At 50.5% G+C, this 18439-nt stretch overlaps 1 protein-coding gene across 1 annotated transcript in view; it reads left to right on the plus strand.

Annotated features, from left to right (window-relative positions):
• The first annotated feature begins 475 nt into the window (after window positions 1-475).
• The window catches only part of GALNT15 (polypeptide N-acetylgalactosaminyltransferase 15), a 39858-nt gene continuing 21894 nt past the window's right edge, over window positions 476-18439 (plus strand). Inside the window, exons 1-3 of the mRNA XM_036266809.1 lie at window positions 476-1509; window positions 15668-15834; window positions 17636-17840. Of these exons, the coding sequence (XP_036122702.1) occupies window positions 980-1509; window positions 15668-15834; window positions 17636-17840 (902 nt within the window). The 5' untranslated portion in view covers window positions 476-979. The remainder of the gene's footprint in view (window positions 1510-15667; window positions 15835-17635; window positions 17841-18439) is intronic.

Genomic DNA, 18439 nt, shown 5'->3' on the forward strand with positions numbered 1-18439 from the left:
GGCAGGAGAGGCTTACATAAGCACCCCCCCCCCGCCCCGGCCCCCCGCTTTACTCATTTTCAGGACAAGGATAGTGGTCTTCAGAAAGGGAGGAAGAGTCTGACCTGACTTGACAGATCACCTATGGGAGGCTGAGGGTGCAAATAGACAGCTAGCTCCTTGCATCTACGCCATATGTACTGCCTTTCTGAAATCAGGAGTACTCCTTCCTGCCCCTTTGGGTAGGGCAAGAAGTCTTCCTAGGAAGAAGATTCAAATCTGAACCCCTGGCATATTTCTGTTTGGGTTTGGTCCCAGCAGTGATGACTGTTATTTTCCTCTGGAGCTGTGCTCCACGGGGTTGTGCAAAGCCTGGGAACAGTGAGGGCATTAGGACCAGGAGCGAGGCGCACGCCGGGCTCGGGCTGTCTGGCAGAGGGCTCGGCTGAGCGCGGAGCTATGTGTGAAAGGAAATCAGGCACTGCCTGCCGGCTTCTCATCTGTTGATCTGACCTGACTTGAAGCGTCCAAAGGACGACGGCTGTCAGCTCTGCTGGACTGAGGAGCCACCAGCTCCCCCCAGACATCGCATAGCAACCTGACCACTCATGCAAGGGGGGAAACGAAACACATGGGACTAAACACCTGAACAGAATGGAATAATTGTTTTTTCCCAAGGAGACAAAGGGGGGAAAGGGGGGCAAACAATTTAATTTGAAGACCCCGTGAATGGGCTTTCCGAAGGCAATTAAAGAAATCCACTCAGAGAGGACCTGGGGTGGGACTTGGGTCCTCTGGCTTTCTGGTTGTAAGTGGAAGCTGGCCTTGCACACGCTGTTGGCAAATGTCAGATGGGATCAAAGGAGCAGGTTAAGTGACCGTCACAAAACTTCCAGGTGGAACCAGGAACCCAGGTTCTGCGGCAAGCTTGGAAGAAGCTGGAGCAGGAGGAGAAAGCAAACTCGAACATGACCTGTTGCATTTGGCAAGTTCCAGCAACATGCTTCTAAGGAAGCGGTGCAGGCATGGACCATGCCGACTGCAGTTCCTGCTGCTCTTCCTGATGCTGGGGTGCGGGCTGCTGATGGTGGCCGTGCTGCACCCTCCCCCGCATGCCCTGCGCCAGGCTGGCACAGCCCAGGCCGCCCAGCACAGCCCTGCAGCGGGGTACCGCCTGGACTTTGGGGAATCCCAGGAATGGGTACTGGAGTCCGAGGATGAGGACCAAGAGTACGGTCCTTTGGAGGGCCTGCCGCCCTTTATCTCGCTGCGGGAGGATCAGCTCCTGATGGCCGTGGCTTCACCCAGGGTCAGAAGGAACCAGAGCCAGGGCAGGAGAGGTGGCAGCTACCGGTTGATCAAGCAGCCAAGCAGGAGGCTGGACCAGGAGACCATAGAGAAGGACTGGGGGGCGGAGGAGGAGGACGAGGAGGTATCTGAAGAAGATGAGCTGACCCCGCTGAGCCTGGAGGAGACGCTCAGCGCCCGCATCCCCCTGCAGAGGGCGCTGCCCGAGGTACGGCATCCGCTGTAAGTAAGGCCCCTGCCTCCCCTTCCCCTCCCCACCGCCCCCGTACTGGGGTGCTATCACCAAAGGCGGGGTGCAAGCTTTCTGCACGCTGCCTCCACTGTCCCTAGGGCAACGCTTCTCAAGGTGTGGCCGCTGGACCACCAGCAGCAGCCTCACCTGGAAACCTGCTAGAAATGCAGGCTCAGACCCTGCCCAGACCCACTGAGTCAGAAACCTGGGTGGGTCCCGTGATCTGTTTCTCATCAGCCCTCCGGGTGAGAACCACTGTCCTGGAGAACAGAAACAGAGCAGCTCATACTTGTTCCGTCTCTTCCCCATCCTGGGTTCTGGTCCTTCTGTCTCTGGATCATCAGGTCAAACAGCTTTATCTGTATCGCACACAGGGCACTCGGGGCAGATGTTCTCCAAGGCACCGTCCAGCTCCGATACTGTGACCCCAGTGCCTTTTGATATCATGGCTGTTCTTAGTGTTTGCTTTTATTTTGGATCAAAATAACAACTGCAGCTAGCATTGATGTGGTCTTGCCATGTGCTTTAATCTAAGAACTTTTCATGTCTTAACGTACAAGGTTCTTACAATTCTGTTGGATGGGTGCTAGTATTACCATTATGTCTATGTTACAGAAATGAAAATAAGGCACAGAGAGGCCAAGAGGCTTCCCCACAGTCACACAGCTAGCAGGTGCCAAAGCAGGGACTTAAATCTAGGCAGAAGCTCCAGTGTGCCTGAACCACCATTCTATGCCACCCTCCTTAGTCCACTAGACTAAAGGGACAGTTCCAGTGCCCAGGAGCTGGACCACTGCACTGATGCAGTCTAACCTGGCAGGGTGACCCCACTCCCAGGAGCAAGCTGGGACGTGTGATGACATGCAGGCTGTGCCCAGGGAGATGACGGGCTCATCCTGTACACTCTTGCCCTTCTCCCCCTATTTTCCACCATCACATGACTGGCTGCCGAGATGCGGGCCTGGTTACCAGCACCCGGAGCAATGCAGCTGGTTGGTGTGGGTGATCGAGGTCCCATCCCTATACGCCACAGCTCTTCCCAGAGCCCAGAGAGTTTCCTGGGAAGCAAGTGCAACCTCCAACCCTCTGGGTGAGAGGACCCATGTAGAGCAGCAGTTGGGAGCCGAACCACATATTCCTCGGATCCTTCCTGGGGTCCCTCTCTGCCGGCCACTCGGTCGCTCACTCTCAGGGTTGTGCAAACGCAGGACAGCCCATGGGAGAGACGCCTCCTTACATTGTGTGCCTCCCTCACACCCCCCTCATCCCAACCCTGCTGTTCTGACTTCAGGTCTTGGCTTTAAAAGCTCTTTTTAGGAAACTCCCAGACCCAGCCAGGCCCACCCCCTTGCAGTTTTGTGCTCTCTGGGGTGTTAACTCGTAACACTCGTTACCACCAAATCTGAATGGTCCTCAATGTGTTGGTTTGTCCAGTGCTCGCTTCCCCTGCCGTGCAGTGAGCCCACAGGGGCAGCAATCAGTAAAGAAATGATTGCTGAATGAGTAGATACAGTTTTCAATTTTTTTTCATACAGTTTTTTCACTGGCCTAGAGTAAGAATGAGTATCTTCATTTTGTCAAAAAGAAACATTGCCTCAAACAAGAGGTCTCTTTATACCAAAGGTGTATGCGTGTGTGTGACTGTGTGTATTGTATTGTGCATGTGTGCTGTGCACATGCATATCTGTGGGTGCATTGTGTATATGTTTGTGTGTGTGTGTTGTGTGTGCATTGGGTTGTGTGTGTATTGAATGGCTGTTGTACATATGGATTGTATATAGTACATGTGAGTAGCACATTATGTGGTGCCTATGTATGTTGTGTATATGGTGTGATGTGCACAGGTATGAGTTGTATAGTATACTGTCATGTGTGTATGTGTGTTATAGGTGTGTTAGTGTTCCTGTGTGTCGGTATGCATTGCAATGTGTATGGTGCATATATATATTGTGTGTTGTGCATGTGATGTGATGTGTACATGTATCATGTATGTGTATGCACTGTGTGTTGCCTGTGATGTTTGTTTTGCATATGTTTTTGTGGTACGTGTGTGCATGTTGATTGTGTTTTGACCATTAGCAAGTGTATAATGTGTTCATGTGTGTACTATGCAAATGTGTGCATTGCATCTGCTGCATGAATGTGTTATAAATGTATGGTGTGATGGTACAAGTGCAAATGTGCCGTGTCTGTTATGCATGTGATGTAAAGTGCACGGATATGTTGTGTGTATGGCTCAAGTGTGGGCGAAGTTGAAGCATGTGCATGTGTATAAGTGTGTGTGTGTCATGCTGGTGGCACGAAGTGCATGGGTGTGTGCTTTGCATGTGTGTGGTGCGAGTATGGGTACATTTTGTGTTGTGTGTGATGTGCACATATGTATGTGTGCATATGTGTGTGCGCACCACTTTAATGGTTGCCCCTTCAAGCCAGGGTAACCAGTTTGTCTCAGTTTGCCTGGGACTTTCCTTATTTTAGCACTGAAAGCCCCTACAGGTCCCAGGCAAACCAGGAGGGTTGGTTTCCTCACCCTCAGCTTTCCAGCATTCTCACAGGACTGCCCCCAGCTCTGTCTGGAGGTGTGAGGCGCCCTCTGCTGGCTGCAGCTGGTCCATGCAGCCTGTACTGCCCAAACCTGGGCCCTCAGACTCCCTTGTCCCATTTGCACTTCAGCACTGGAGCCTCCTCTTCCCAGCAACCCTCTAGGGTACAGAAGGGATTCTCTGTTCAGTGAGACAATAACACCCCCCCACACACGCACACACCCTCCCCCCAGGGTGACAGGACTCTCCTCCTTCCACTTCTTTAAAACTAGACCAAAACAGCCCTGACCAAAACAGTTTGGCTCAGCGGTTAGAGCACCCACCTGCGGTCCGGAGAGACCCGGGTTCGGTTCCCGCTAAGGGCATGTACCTTGGCTGCAGTTTGTCCCCGGCCCTGGTTGGTCGTGTGGGTGGCAGCCACTCGATGTGTCCCTTTCACATCGATGTTTCTCACTCTCTCTTCCTCTCTCTCCCTCCCACTCTGTCTGTACAAAAAATGGAAAAATGTCCTCGGGTGAGGATAAAAAAATAAATAAATAAATAAAACTAGACCAAAACAGAACCCATAAAAGAACAGCCATGTTCTAAGCACGTCCTACCTGCAGGTCCTGCACTGTTGCTTTCTCACCAGAACCAGAACCCTCGACATCCCGCAGCTCTGGCCTCACACCACTACCCACCTCGAGCTTCTTGCAAGCCCATCCTGGTTCCCAACCCGGAGGAGCTGCACTGGCCCTGGTTCCACACCAAACCCTCATACCAGCCCTGGCCTCTGCTCACTTCGCCTGCCCGGGCCACAGGCCTTTTCTAAGTACCTGTAGGGTCACTGTTGGAGGTCAGTTTGAAAAGGGGGCACGAGGAGAGTTACCAATAATGCAAGACCAAAACAGAAAAGAAACAGCATAAAAGATCCAAAGGTAGCCTCTGGAAAGAGAGGTAAAACTATAGCAAACGTTTATTAAACACATACTATGTGTGCCTGGCCAGTGTGGCTCCGTGGTTGAGCATCGACCCATGCACCAGGAGGTCGCCGGTTCGATTCCTGGTCAGGGCACATGCCCAGGTTATGGGCCAATCCCCAGTAGGGGGCATGCCAATAGGTGTTCTCTCTCATCCATGTTTCTATCTCTCTCTCTCTAAAATAAATAAAGAAAAAAAATTATTTAAAAACATACTATGTGCTAGAGATTCTGCTAAATGGTGTTCATTTGTTTAATCTTCATGACAAACCTATAAGGTAGGTAACAGCACCTCTGTTTTATGGATGAGAAATCTGAGGCACAGAAAGTGGAGGGACTGGGGCCAGGTTATTTGACCAGGTGCGTCTGACACCAAAGTCATGCTCTTCACCTCCATGCTGTCCTTTCTGGGCAAGTCACACGGGCGGGAGGCATTTCAAGTTTTTGTGTGTAAAATGGGGAGTATTCACACCGACCGGTCCATGGGGAGACACGGAAGAGGATGTTTATCACAGCATCCGTGGTGGCAGTGAGGAGTTGGAACCACTTGGGCATTTTGTCATAGGCACAGCGAAACAACGGAATGCTTGTGCTGTGGGAAGGGAGGGTCCTGGGCAGGGGCAGGCATGAACGCGAATGAATACATAGATGAAATAAAAAGAGGGGTCCATGATGGAGCCCTGGGCTGAGGACTAAGATTGACTCCACCCTTCAATGCTGCTGTCAACAGCGGGGTGGGACAACAAGCCTTGCCCGTGCAGCCTCCTGGCATCGACAGCTTTCAACACTCCTCCAGGCTGAGCTCTCCTTTGATCATCCTGGCATCCAGCATAGGGCAATTGTCCAGGATCAAGAGGCTCCCGACTGAGAAAGTGCTTTGCAGTCTCTCCTCAGGCAGTGGCTCTCACACTTGAGCGTGCACCAGAACCCGTGGGCTTTGTGGAAACACCCGTTCTGGGCCTCCGCCCCTAGTTTCCGACTCCGTGGGTCTAGGGTGGGGTCTGAGGATTTGATTTCTGAGTTCCTGGTGAGGCTGCTCTGATCTAGGACACTCCTATGCCGAACAGGTTGGCCAGAGCCATGCTTCTCAAACTGAGATGTGTATGCAGATCACCAAGGCTTGTTGAGCACAGAGTCTAATTTGACAGGCCAGGGGTGTGGCCCAAGGTGCTGCAGCTCCATCTAGCTCCGGGTTGGTACCGGCACTGCTAGTCCACAGACATTCTTTTGAGCAGCAAGGGGCTGCACCAGTGGTTCCCAGAACTGTGTGTGTTAGATTCAACACTGCTTGTTCAAAGTGTAGGTGTTTGGACCCAGTCACTAGAGTCTCTCCATAGTTACAAGTTAAAAGCTGATGCAGGGCGGTTTGGGGAACCACTGCTACAGAAAGTGAGTGGAGAGGTGGTAGAGTTCTGGAAAGTTCCATGGAGGAAGTAGTACTGGGATTGGAAAATAGAAAAGAGAAGCACAGAGGAAGATAGTCCCCCTCATTGCCGGGGGTTCTGTACTTAGACATAAATGTCAGCTCAGCTAGAGCGGGCTATGTGCTACCTGCTGCCACCAACTCATAACTTGGGTTTATGGTTGGGCCATGTCACTGTCCTGGTCTATATGCTCACAGTTGTGACTAAATCAAAGTCACGTGGAACAGTGGGCCTGGGGTTGAATCCTGGCCACCTCTTACTACGCGACCTTGTGTAATCATTCAACCTCTCTGAGCCTGTTTTCTCAGCTGTGAAAGGGAGGTATCACCCTTGCATGAGATTATAGCTGAAATGAGACAAAATGTGGATGAGTTTGCACCCAGCCTTCAAGTCCAAACAGAAGTTGCCCTCATCATGTCCCTGGGCGTAGGCCCTAGGCGTGAGTTAGAAAGATGGAGGGAAGTTGGGGCGGGCAGCTGTGGACATCACAGCATCATCCTTTCTCTGATCAGTTATTTCCTGTCCCTGGGAGACTGTCAAATAATCACAAACTTGGGGGCACATTGGAGCTATCTGGAAATTTTTATAAACTGCTCACACCCAGGTCCTGTTTCCAGGGGGCCAGCATCAAAGCAAGGATGCCCGGAGACCCTTCAGAAGGAGGCTGTGAGACGTCAGGGTACCCCACAAAGAAGGGGGCTGTGTGCCCCTGACATGACTTGTCTCCACTGTGGAGAAGGACAGGCTGGCAGCATCAGCCTCAAGTGCAGCTCCAGCCCTCCCCACACTCTCTCTCATCCATGGGCTCCTTTGTCCATCCCTCTAGCAGGGGTGGGGAACGGGCCATGTGAGGCCAGGAAATCACCCAGCTAACATCACACGCCTCACCAAATTAGCCTGACCAAATATAGCAGGCTAATTTTTTTAAATGTTTTTATTGATTCTTTATTTTTTTTAACGGGAGAGAAGAAGGGAGAAAGAGATAAAAACATTGATGTGAGAAACATCGATCGGCTGCCTCCTGCACACCCCCCACTGGGGATTGAGCCAGAAACCTAGGCATGTGCCCTGACCAGGAATCCAACCAGGACCTCTCAGTCCATGGGACGGTCCCACCGGGCTAGCAGGCTAATTTTTAAGTTGATAATTTTGTATGGTGAATGATGTTGTAAATATCCAAATGGCCCTTGGCAGAAAAAAGATTCCCCACCCCTGCAAGGGATCATCTCCAGGCTGTGTCCCAGCCCTTCTACCCCCAGGCCTGGAGTGGAAATTGGTATTTTCAAGATGAGTCCATCTATTACAGATTAGATGGGCTGAACATTTCCTCGGAAGGTAAGACATTGGCTGTATGGTATTATCCTTCTGTTTATATTGACAACCAGCCTGTACACTCCTTGAGAGCAAGAATGGTGTCTCTTTTCATTCACTAAATAAATATTTATTTAGCAGTTATGAAAGGTAAGAAGGTCAGCAAGACTCAGCCCCAACCCGAAGGATCTTGGGGTACACTAGGGGATACAGAAAAGCAGCCAGGCCGATGCATGAATGAGCTCAGAACTGAGATATGGAAGCTTCCTGAGTGAGGGACTGTTTATCCGGTAGGAGCTGGGGACCAGTAACCTCAAAAATAGCTTTAGACAACCTGGCAGAAAACCCTGGCCTGGCAATGGGAAGGTGGGGGTATTTGTGCCACCGCCAGGCCATCTGGCACAATGCTGTGACTCACTCTCTTCGACTCACCATCCAAATGCATTTTCTGAGTTCACGGGGGTCCTGGAGCCGCATGAAGGGAGGGCATCATGCATCTGTGTGTAACACGGGCCCGACTCCCGTGATGCTGGACAGTGACGGTACAAAGCTCACATTTCCTGAGCAGCTCTCTTGGGCCAGGAGATCCAGGCAGCACCCCTGGGCTGCAGAGGCGCAGCAGCATCCTTGTGTTGGCCAACTTGGGGGAGTAAATAGGATTTGAAGCCAGGTTGATTTGATTCCAAGCCCTAGATCTTTCCTCTCCCCTGCTGCCACTCGGAAAATGGACGCCTGAGGGCCTGAGGTGGGATGGGGCTTTTGGACACGTGTGTGTGTGTGTGTGTGTGTGTGTGTGTGTGTGTGTGTACAAACTGAGATAGGAAATATGCACCAAATACCTGGTTGGAGGACAGAGAAAGTAGCTAGCCCCATTATTTAATGATGAGAACATGTTTCTCCTTGGGGCCTTTCCATGAGTACCTGGTCACATGTGGCTGCCTGATTGATTCCCTCAGCAAAGCTGTGGCCCAGGTAGAGGGGGAGGGCTGTGCACCCCCACCTAGCAGAGAGAACCCGGAGCCTGGAGAGGCGGTGACCGGACAAGGGCCCTGGTGTGGACTGCTCACCTGTTGCTATCTTGTTTATTTACCTACCTACCTACCTTATTCCCTCAAAGAACTGGAAGATACATGATAAAATAGAAAGTTGCTATGAATATAATGTTTATTCAAGATAAGTGGGATTACACTTCAGAATGCAGTATCTTTTGCCCAGCCGGCGTGGCTCAGTGGTTGAGCATCGACCCACGCACCTGGAATACGTTGCCTTTCCTTCAGTTCCCGGTACACGCCAAGCCCCTTCCCACCTCCGGGCCTTAGCAGAGGCTGTGATGTCTGCCAGGAAGGTGGTTCCCCACTCACATGCCCTCTTTCCACCCTCAGCCCTCAGCTGTGGGCCAGGCCCCACACCCTGAGCGCCTCTGCAGAGCTCTCATTACAGGTGTGAATAATGCTTTGGTTGTCTGTTTAATGGGCTCTAAACTCCATGACATCAGAGATGGTCTTAGTTTGGACTCCCCCAAAGTAGACCCAGGGACTTGTTGTTCAGGTGAAGCCAGGGGGCACTGGGAGGGGACCGGAAACATGGAGCAGCCCGTGGAAGGTGTTTCCAAGGCAGTTACCTCTGTGGACAGCTACAGCTCATCCCTGGGGAACTGAGAGACAGTTAGTCAAGGTTGCTGGATATTATTAATATGCCAACTCTTTTTTAGTCACTGGCTGAGGGCAGCTCACAGGAGGGGAGTTAATTGTCTCCTTGGAGTGACTGGGGACAGCACCTCCAGCAGTCAGAGAAAGCCCTCAGGCAATTGGACGTCAGCCTGGCCTGCATTTTAAGGAGCCGGCCCCAGGGGAATACGGGCAGGAGCAGCAGGGATTCTGCTTCAAAGATCTTACCTTTTTAACTCATCTTTCAGTCTTCACAGGTAGTAGGTTGTCAGTAGATATCTACTAAATGACTGGATGGAAAAGGAAGGTCAAATCAAAGAGAAAATTGGAAGAAAGATAGGCAATGTGTTACTCTGAGCTTCCCGGCAGCCACATTGAAAAAGGAAACAAGGATTGTTATTGTTCTCTAGGAGGAAAAGAACACCAGGTCCTCAGAGGAAGACAAGCTTTTCCTGGCACTTCCATGGGGCAGGGATTTCCCAGCGAAGCTTCCTGGAGCCGGTAGCAAATGGTAGAGAAGACAGCGCCCTCAACAGGTTTGCTCTGGGATGCAAAGCAGATTTCATAAAGCTGATTCTTGTACTGTCCTCTGAAGAAAGCTAAGAGCATGACCTAAGCATGATTGCACATAAGCCCATTTCTAAGGCAGCCAAGACAATGGGATCTAAGGAAGCTGCTTCTTGAGGACCTTCATTAATCAGCATGGGCAGTCCAGAACACATGAAGGAACCAATGAATTACATGTTCTTCAAATAACCCTTCATCATCGTCACTTTGATGTGGACACTGGAACCCAAGCCTAAACCCAGAACATTGGGTTAGCACTTTAGTCCAAGATGGCAATATAGATACTGCTTAAGAGCGCCAGGTTTGGAGTCGACCGACCATCAGCAATTTGCTGTGTGACTTTAAGTAAGTCACTGAGGCTCTCTGGGCTCTAGTCTCCTCATCTTTAAGATGGGAATGGGTACCCGTTATCTAGTGCTGCGAAACACACCACCTCAAAAGTTAGTGGCTGAAAAAATAGATAAATTAGACTTCATAAAAACTGAAAAGTTTTGTGCTCCAAGAAAGCAAAAAGACAACCCAGAAATGGGAGAAAATGTTTGCAACTCATATATCTGATAAGGTATTAGTATCCGGAATACAAAAAGAACCCTTACAGCCCAGCAATAGAAAGACACAATGTATAAATAAGTAAAGGGTTTAAATAGACATGTCTCCAAAGACTATATAGAAATGGCCAAAAAGCACATGAAAAGATGCTCAAGTCATTGGTCAGTAGAGAAATGCAAATCACACCCACGATGAGATACGATTTCACCCCCACTATGATGGTTAAAATAAAAAAGCCAGACAATAACAAGTGCTGACAAGGATGTGGAGAAGTTAGAGGCCTCACATCTTGCTGGTGGGACTGTGAAATGGTTCAGCGGCTTTGGAAAACAGTTTGGCAATTCCTCAAAATGTTAAACATAGAGTTCCCATGTGACCCAGCAGTTCACTCCTGGGTACATACCCAAGAGAACTGAAAACACGTGTCCACACAAAAACGTATGCATAAATGTTCACAGCAGCAATACTCATCATAGCCCAGAGAGGAAACACGCAAACGTCCACCAGCTGATGTTCGGATACATCAGAGGTGGTGTGTTCACAGAGTGGAGTATTATTTGGCAGTGAAAAGGGGTGAGGCACGGACACAGGCCACATCATGGTGAACCTAGATGTCTACCACAAACTCACAGACTCTTCCCAAGAGGCTCTGAGCTGACACGGTTTTGAGCAAGGTGGATGGAGTTGCGGTTTGGCTGCTCTCAGGGTATCACGTGTCACACCCTCCTCCACTTTGTGCTGCTCCCTGGGCCTGTAAGCATAGAGAGGGCTCATCCCATTTGCCCATCCTCACAAGGCTCAGTGTTACCCACAGGCTGACAAAGCCCATCCCTGGGATGATGGCCACAGAGCCCCATAAGCCCGTGCATATGCTGTGTCCAGGGGCTACACAGCCTGCCCCACCCACAGGCTGCCTCCTCCAGGTCCCTGACCCACCAGAAACACTCAGTCCCTGACTGCTCGGAGAAGCATCTAACAGGCCTGAGACACAAGGCCGTGCCAGTGTTGATAGTATTCAGCAGTGCACTCCAGAGCCATGTGGAGGGTGCTGGGCCTTCTCACAAACCACAGGATTCTCTCCGAGCCCACCACGCTTATCTCCCCTGAAACAGCAGACTGTTTCTTTTCAGCTCTCACCACCTGGCAGTTTTGCAGGTGCCCGAAGAGACGCCCCAAGGCCGTCTGTGTCCTGAAGGCTGTATGCGCTTCTCCCATGGCGCAGGCACAGGTCCTGGCTGGGCTGACGCCAGGGCACCCACCTCCACAGCTCAGGGAGGCATCTTCCTTAGCTTTATAATGTCTTTCAAAACCCACTCAGCTCTTCCAAATCCTTAGCAACCTAATAAGAGGATCCCAGTCACTCTCCTTGGCCATGCATCTGTTGCCCATCCTCTCTCACTGTGAAGAGAGAGCTCAGTTCTTTCTGTCCAGAAAACCTAGAAATTCTAGCGCAAGATAGCTGGAGAGGAAGGGAGTCTTCGGAAACTCTAAAACCCCTGCTCTCCTGGCTTTTCCTCTTTCCTTCCCCCTCTCCTACCCAAAGGGGTCCCAAAGGGTCAAGAACACAGAATCCCAAGACTGGAAGAACCCTAGGGAGTCATCTTATCGTAATAGCACATCTTCCGCTAACAGCTAGGAAGTGGCGGGGTTCCAGCATCCACACCCTGAATCATCAGGCTAGACGGCCTCTCGGCTGACACCATTCCCTGAGGTCAAAGAGAGGAAGTCAGTTGCTCTGGACCACTGGCTATTTAGCAGAGAAGGAAGCTCTTCTATGTCCCGATTTTGAGGAATGTGCAAGGAGTGCGGTCTTAAAGAGCTAGGGCGTCCGTAAGAATCTCTTTCACGGATGGAGTCCCTACTACGCAGCAGGCCCTGCAAGCGCTTGTTCCTCACGACAGCTCTGCAGTGGGCGCTCTCACATCGTGCGGACGTGGAAAAGCACACTTCCCAGGTAGCTCAGGAGGCGGCCCGTGCTACGTTGTAGAGCGTCTGTTTAAAGACCGTTACGTTTTACAAGGTGATACAAAGGCCAAACGCGTCTTTTTCCGAGATTGCTATAAAATAGCCGCTATCTATTAAGTGCCTATAATTATTCTTAGATTCTCACAGTAGGCCCAAAAGGTAAATATTATTATCCTTATTTTTCAGACGAGGAAACAGGCTTATAAATATTGAGTTTATCATTCACTGAAATTTAGAAAGCAGAAGAGTGAAGATTCAAATCTAAATATGTCTGATTCCAAAGTCTAAACTCTTTCAAGGACACACACACACGCACGCATGCACACACCACACATTTGTGCTATTTCTGGTCCTCATAGTCTCTAGATTGGGGCAGAGAAAGGGGCTAGTCCCTCGGGAAGGCATGGCCATGTTCTCCCCCGTGGTGACAAACTTTGGTCCCTATGAAACGGCACCTACGGGAATTACACCTGCAGGTCTCTGTCCCCCAATTCCTCTCCTATCTGAGGTGGAAAACGGTCAGCCTCCTGGAAACTGCCCAAGTAATGTTTTAGGTTTTTTCAAGGCCAGTGGATTTACTAAGGCAAGATTTCTTTTCATCGACCCCCACGCTCCCAGCCCTAGGATCTCCGGATTGGTCTGTACCCACGAGCACAGAGGAAATGGAGGGGACACGAAGGTCTAGAGCAATTGCGAGGGCACTGTGGAGCTTCTCCAAGCTGGCGGATTGGAGGAGGAAAGCTCCCCCAGGGCATGGGGACAGGGAAGGCAGGTGGGGGTAGGAGGGAGGCAGAGGGGGTAAGAGAAGACTGAGCATATGTGTGTGTGTTGGGGGGGGGGTTTAGGGATGGGGGCAGGGGACTGTTTTCTTCCTAAAACCTTGCCGGGAACTGGTTCTACTCTGGACATGCTATTTGAACAGCCCTGAAATCAGACAGTAAAAGTCCATATAAAGTTCATTACTTTATTTGTCTTCAGGATGCTTCTAAGGACACTGTCCTCTATTTAGGGACTTCTTTCCAAAGTTCATAGACATTTCCTTTAAAAATTAGTGCTAGCCCAGCCGGTATGGCTCAGTGGATTGAGCGTGGTCCCATGGACTGAGAGGTTCTGGTTCGATTCCTGGTCAGGGCACGTGCCTGGGTTGCCGGCTCGATCCCCAGTAGGTGGCGTGCAGGAGGCAGCCGATCGCTGTTTCTCTCTCACATCCATGTTTCCATCTCTCTCTCCCTTCCTCTCTCTCTAAAATATCAATACAAAAAAAAATATTTAAAAATTAGTGCTAGATGTAAAAACCGGTGAAATACAAATAAGAACTGCATTTGAGTTGATGGTGTTGAACTATGTCCAGTTCCTGCTTCTGAGTGATGTAGATGGTTATGTAAGACGTTATCAATGGGTGAAGCTGGGTGACGATAACACAGGAACTCCGCTATTTTTGCAACTTCTTATGAGTCTTAAACTATTTCAATATAAAACATTCAAAAAAAATTTTTAAGTGCCAGAAAGAGCGTTGTTTTTTCTTAAGAAACGTGATATGTAACTTCTCTGATGGTGACAATTGTGTTGCAGAATAAATCTCTCATTTTACTTTGGCTACCAGGAAGCTCAGAGTCTAATTTAAAATTTATTCTAGAAATACCAAAACCCTATGGCCCATATATTCATATTTTTTCTCTATATGTTGATTTTCCACACTTTTATATTTCCCTACTCCCGACTTTTCGTCTTTATTTTTATTTTAGCATTATTTTGTTGTACATATTTGTTGTGAGTGACTTCAAATCCTTTCCGGAAAGGAATAATGTGTACACACATACCTAAACTAAGCAGTAATTGGCACAGCTAGTTTACGAGATGGTCATGTGCTTCTAAAAAAATAATTGTCTAAGAATTCTGTTATACTGTTCGCTTAAAGCACTTACCTGGTATCCATTTCGCCTCCAGCAGTAGGACTTCACACTGAGTCACTTCGGGTTTCCCGCTCATTAGAGTTCCGGCCGTGGTTAGGCTCCTGGGCAGAGGACACTCAGCTAATGAGCAGTGTGGGCTGACTCCCAGTCCCTGTCGGTGGCGTTTCCCTCAGGCAGGGCCCGTCTGCCCACATTTCCATCATCACAGGTGCCTTTAGATGCTGAAAGTTTGGGGTCCTTGAGACAACCTCTATTCAAAAGCAAATAGTCCTCTGAAGAGGGTTGTGGTTTTAACAGCTAAAGCCTACCAAGGAGCGCCTTGGAGATGCGTTTTAGGGAAGGGCCCTTCGGGAACAGTTGTGAGCCGTGCACCCTGCTCCGCCCATCAGGTTGTTGTTACAATTGGTTCCACTATGGACACACTCAGAAATCTCCACAGACACAATGCAGAGCAAACACAGAGCTTCCTGGTCACCTGGAGAGGAGGAGGGAACCAGCCGGCCTCCCAGCAGGGGTAACACCAAGCACCCCCTTCTATCCAGCCATAAACCGGCAAAGTGGAAAGGACATGATAGCTTTGAAGGAAAATATCCAGCTCTGCTATTTATCACTAATGTGGCCTTTCGTGAGCATTGCCTTCTAACGAGGCTCAGTTTTCCTTTCTGTAAAATGGGGTAAAATAGCCCAAACCACAGACTCGTTACAGGTGAACATGCAGTAAATTGTGTAAAGGGCCTAGGACAGTGTCTGGCACGTTGCTGGCATTCACAAATATTTAATCCTGTCGCTTCTTCAGTAATAACAATAATAATAAACATTTAGTATGTGCCAGGTGCTCTGCTAGGTTTTAGGAATATATAAAGAAAACATATCCCTGCCCTTTAAATGGGTGACAGTTACTGTTCACAGGACACTTTCGTGTGCATCACCCTATCCAGGCCCCCAGCACTCTGTGAGGCGGGTGATATATCGTCACTGCCATCTTACAGATTAGGACAGTCCTGCTGGGAACGGTGGCAGCACCTCTCGGCGGCTCTGAGAAAGGCGTGGACCAAACGTCCGAAGAATGACTTGGGGTCAAGAGGCAGGACACAGTACTTCTGTGGGGGAACTGGGCCCCCTTTATGTGGACATTTGAAGAAAACTCAGAGAGCTGTTGAGTTGGGAAGCAGGGCCCAGGGAGTGAGTTCGAGGATGTTGAACTCTCTGCAGACTTTCTTCCCCGTGACTCTCTGTTTTCGTCCCTGCAGGTGTCTGCAGCAGCCCCCCGAGGACAGCCTGCCGGCGGCCAGCGTCATCCTCTGTTTCCACGACGAGGCCTGGTCCACTCTCCTGAGGACCGTGCACAGCATCCTCGACACGGCCCCCAGGGCCCTCCTGAAGGAAGTCATCCTTGTGGACGACCTCAGCCAGCGAGGTGGTGTGGGCTTCCTCCAGGCTCCCTCGGGTGGGAGGGGATCCTGGGGGGTTTCCATGCAAACACGGAGGTCTGGAACCTGTTTAGAAAATGGTCCCAGAAGCAGGTGCTGATAATTCATTACTGAAGAGTCCCCGGGGCCACCAGTATGGAAGTGGGGGAACAGGACAGAAAAGGTGAAGCAGACGAACAAAGCGAGAGTCTCAGGAGGGGTCGCTTCAGCCTGGTCCCCTAGGATCTCTTCCCTGGGGCCCCAACCTTCACACAGCCCAAGACACTCGAGAATCACAGGGGCGACCACTTTGTGAGTGTCCCCTGCCTCCTAGATGTGGAGCAAAGCACTTGACATGCATTAGGCATTCAGTCATCCTTGTTTACTTAGCCGAACCCTCACTTCCCCGGTGAGGAAATGGGCCCAGGAAAGAGAACTGTCAGGAGCTGAGTCAGGCCAAGTGCAGCGGAGTCAGGCCCAGAGCCCAGGCCTGCAGAATCTGCTCGAATGTTTCCACCGGCAGGAAGCTCACTTGTGGGGACCAGCCCATGGCCTGGCTGAGTCCCTAAAAGAAGATGGAGACAGAGAAACCCCGACCCGACTTCTAGGTCACTGGTACTCATCGAGTGTGCATCAGAATCACTTGGCAGGCTTGTTAAAACACGGTTTCTGGGCCCACGCCAGAGTTTCTGGGCCTGGAACTGGACTCAACAGTGTGCATTTCTAACACGCTCCCAGGGGACGCTGTTGCTGCTGGTCCATGGGCCACACTGAGAACCACTGCTCTAGTCTTTGGCTGGGGCCTGAGGATTATATTTCTGGCTCAACTAAATGGCCCACAGAAACTCTTCCTGGCCTGTGCGGAGGTCGGGTTGCTCCAAGAGAAGCCGAGCCCTTGTGAGGTCTGCAAAGCACTTTTCTAAGGGGAATGACAGAGGACAGGATGGACTGTTAATTCTCCCTAAGTTTCTCATATTGGGAGTTTGGCTAGCCTGGCCACGGCAGTGAGTCAGCTAGCCAGAGGCCTGAGGAGTGCATCCGTCTGTAGATTAGGCAGGACGAATGAGCACGTCCTGGGCTGAGCTGGGTTGGCTGGTGATGGTGCCCGGAGACTCTCCAAACCCTCAGCTGGGGCAGTGTCCTCAAGAGCAGGCCTGTGGTCCCTCCCACATCAGCTGCTGAACTGTGTTAGTTTCCTTCAAGACACTTCTTTCGCGTGTAGACAAAGGAGCTTGGCCCCGGCGGTGTGAGCTACCTTCACACCCTCAGCTCCTTCTGCTTCCACTGAGCCACACGTGGAGTACTTTTGGCCTCCTAATCACAATGAGGCTGCTCTGGCTCTGGGCATCACATCCATATTCCAGGAGGAAAAGAGTGAAAAGCAGATGGGCAGAGGCCAGCCAAGTTTAGAAAAATTCTGTAAAAACAATAGTTTTTCCAGAATCCTCTTATTTAGTATATTTCTACCAGAATTAGATCAAAAGATTACTACTACTAGCAAAAGAGTCTTGGTAGGTGAGTGCTTTTAGCTGCCCTGAACCGAAGCTAGTTTCTGTTCGGAGGGTGGAGGGGAGAATGCTGGGGAAAACGACTAGCTGTGCTCAATACAGCGGAGTCTCCAAGGGGCTAGTTCGCAGATGTCCGAGCTCAGAAGCTTGAGCAGCTTCATTAACAGAGGCCTTTCTCTAGGGAATGAACTTGGAGCTAACAAGCCCACCAGAAAAATAATTACAAAGTAATGTCAGCACAACCTCTTACCGCTGAGAGATGCAGCGGTCAAGTGGTAAAACATTGTACTGTCGGTTCCAGGACAACTCAAGACTGCTCTCAGCGAGTACGTGGCCAGGCTGGAGGGGGTGAAGTTGCTCAGGAGCAACAAGAGGCTGGGCGCCATCGGGGCCCGGATGTTGGGAGCCACCAGGGCTACTGGGGATGTGCTGGTCTTCATGGATTCCCACTGCGAGTGCCACCCGGGCTGGCTGGAGCCCCTCCTCAGCAGAATAGCTGGTGACAGGTAACTCACCCCCGGGGGCCTGGGGGCCAGAGGTGGGAGTGGGAGAAAGTCTGCAGCCTCAGCCACTCACAGAACATCTGTCCGTCACTGAAAAAGATGAGCATTGGAGAGGAATATATTCCTGAGGGTTGTTCACATGCTTGAGGCTTTTAAGAAGCACAGGGAGGCCCTGGCCGTTTGGTTCAGCGGTTAGAGCGTCGGCCTGCGGTCGGGAGAGACCCGGGTTCAGTTCCCGCTAAGGGAACGTACTTCGGTTGCAGTTTGTCCCCGGCCCTGGTTGGTCGTGCGGGTGGCAGCCACTCGATGTGTCCCTTCACATCGATGTTTCTCTCTCTCTCTCCCTTCCTCTCCCTTCCTCCCACTCTATCTGTACAAAAAATGGAAAAATATCCTTGGGTGAGGATAAAAAAAAAAAAAAAGAAACACAGGGAGGTAGAGTTGAAAGGGAGATTACCAGTCCAACTACCTTGTTTTATAGACACAGACTGAGGCATAAAGAACAGTTTCTATTAAGTTGCAAATACCCCTGAGAAGGGTCACAGCTCACCATGGTTATCAGTGCTTTTGATGAAAAGGCAGCCATTTAGCCTGGCTGGTGT

The sequence above is a fragment of the Molossus molossus genome, unplaced genomic scaffold (assembly GCF_014108415.1).
Source record: "Molossus molossus isolate mMolMol1 unplaced genomic scaffold, mMolMol1.p scaffold_m16_p_18, whole genome shotgun sequence".
NCBI classification, from domain to species: domain Eukaryota; kingdom Metazoa; phylum Chordata; class Mammalia; order Chiroptera; family Molossidae; genus Molossus; species Molossus molossus.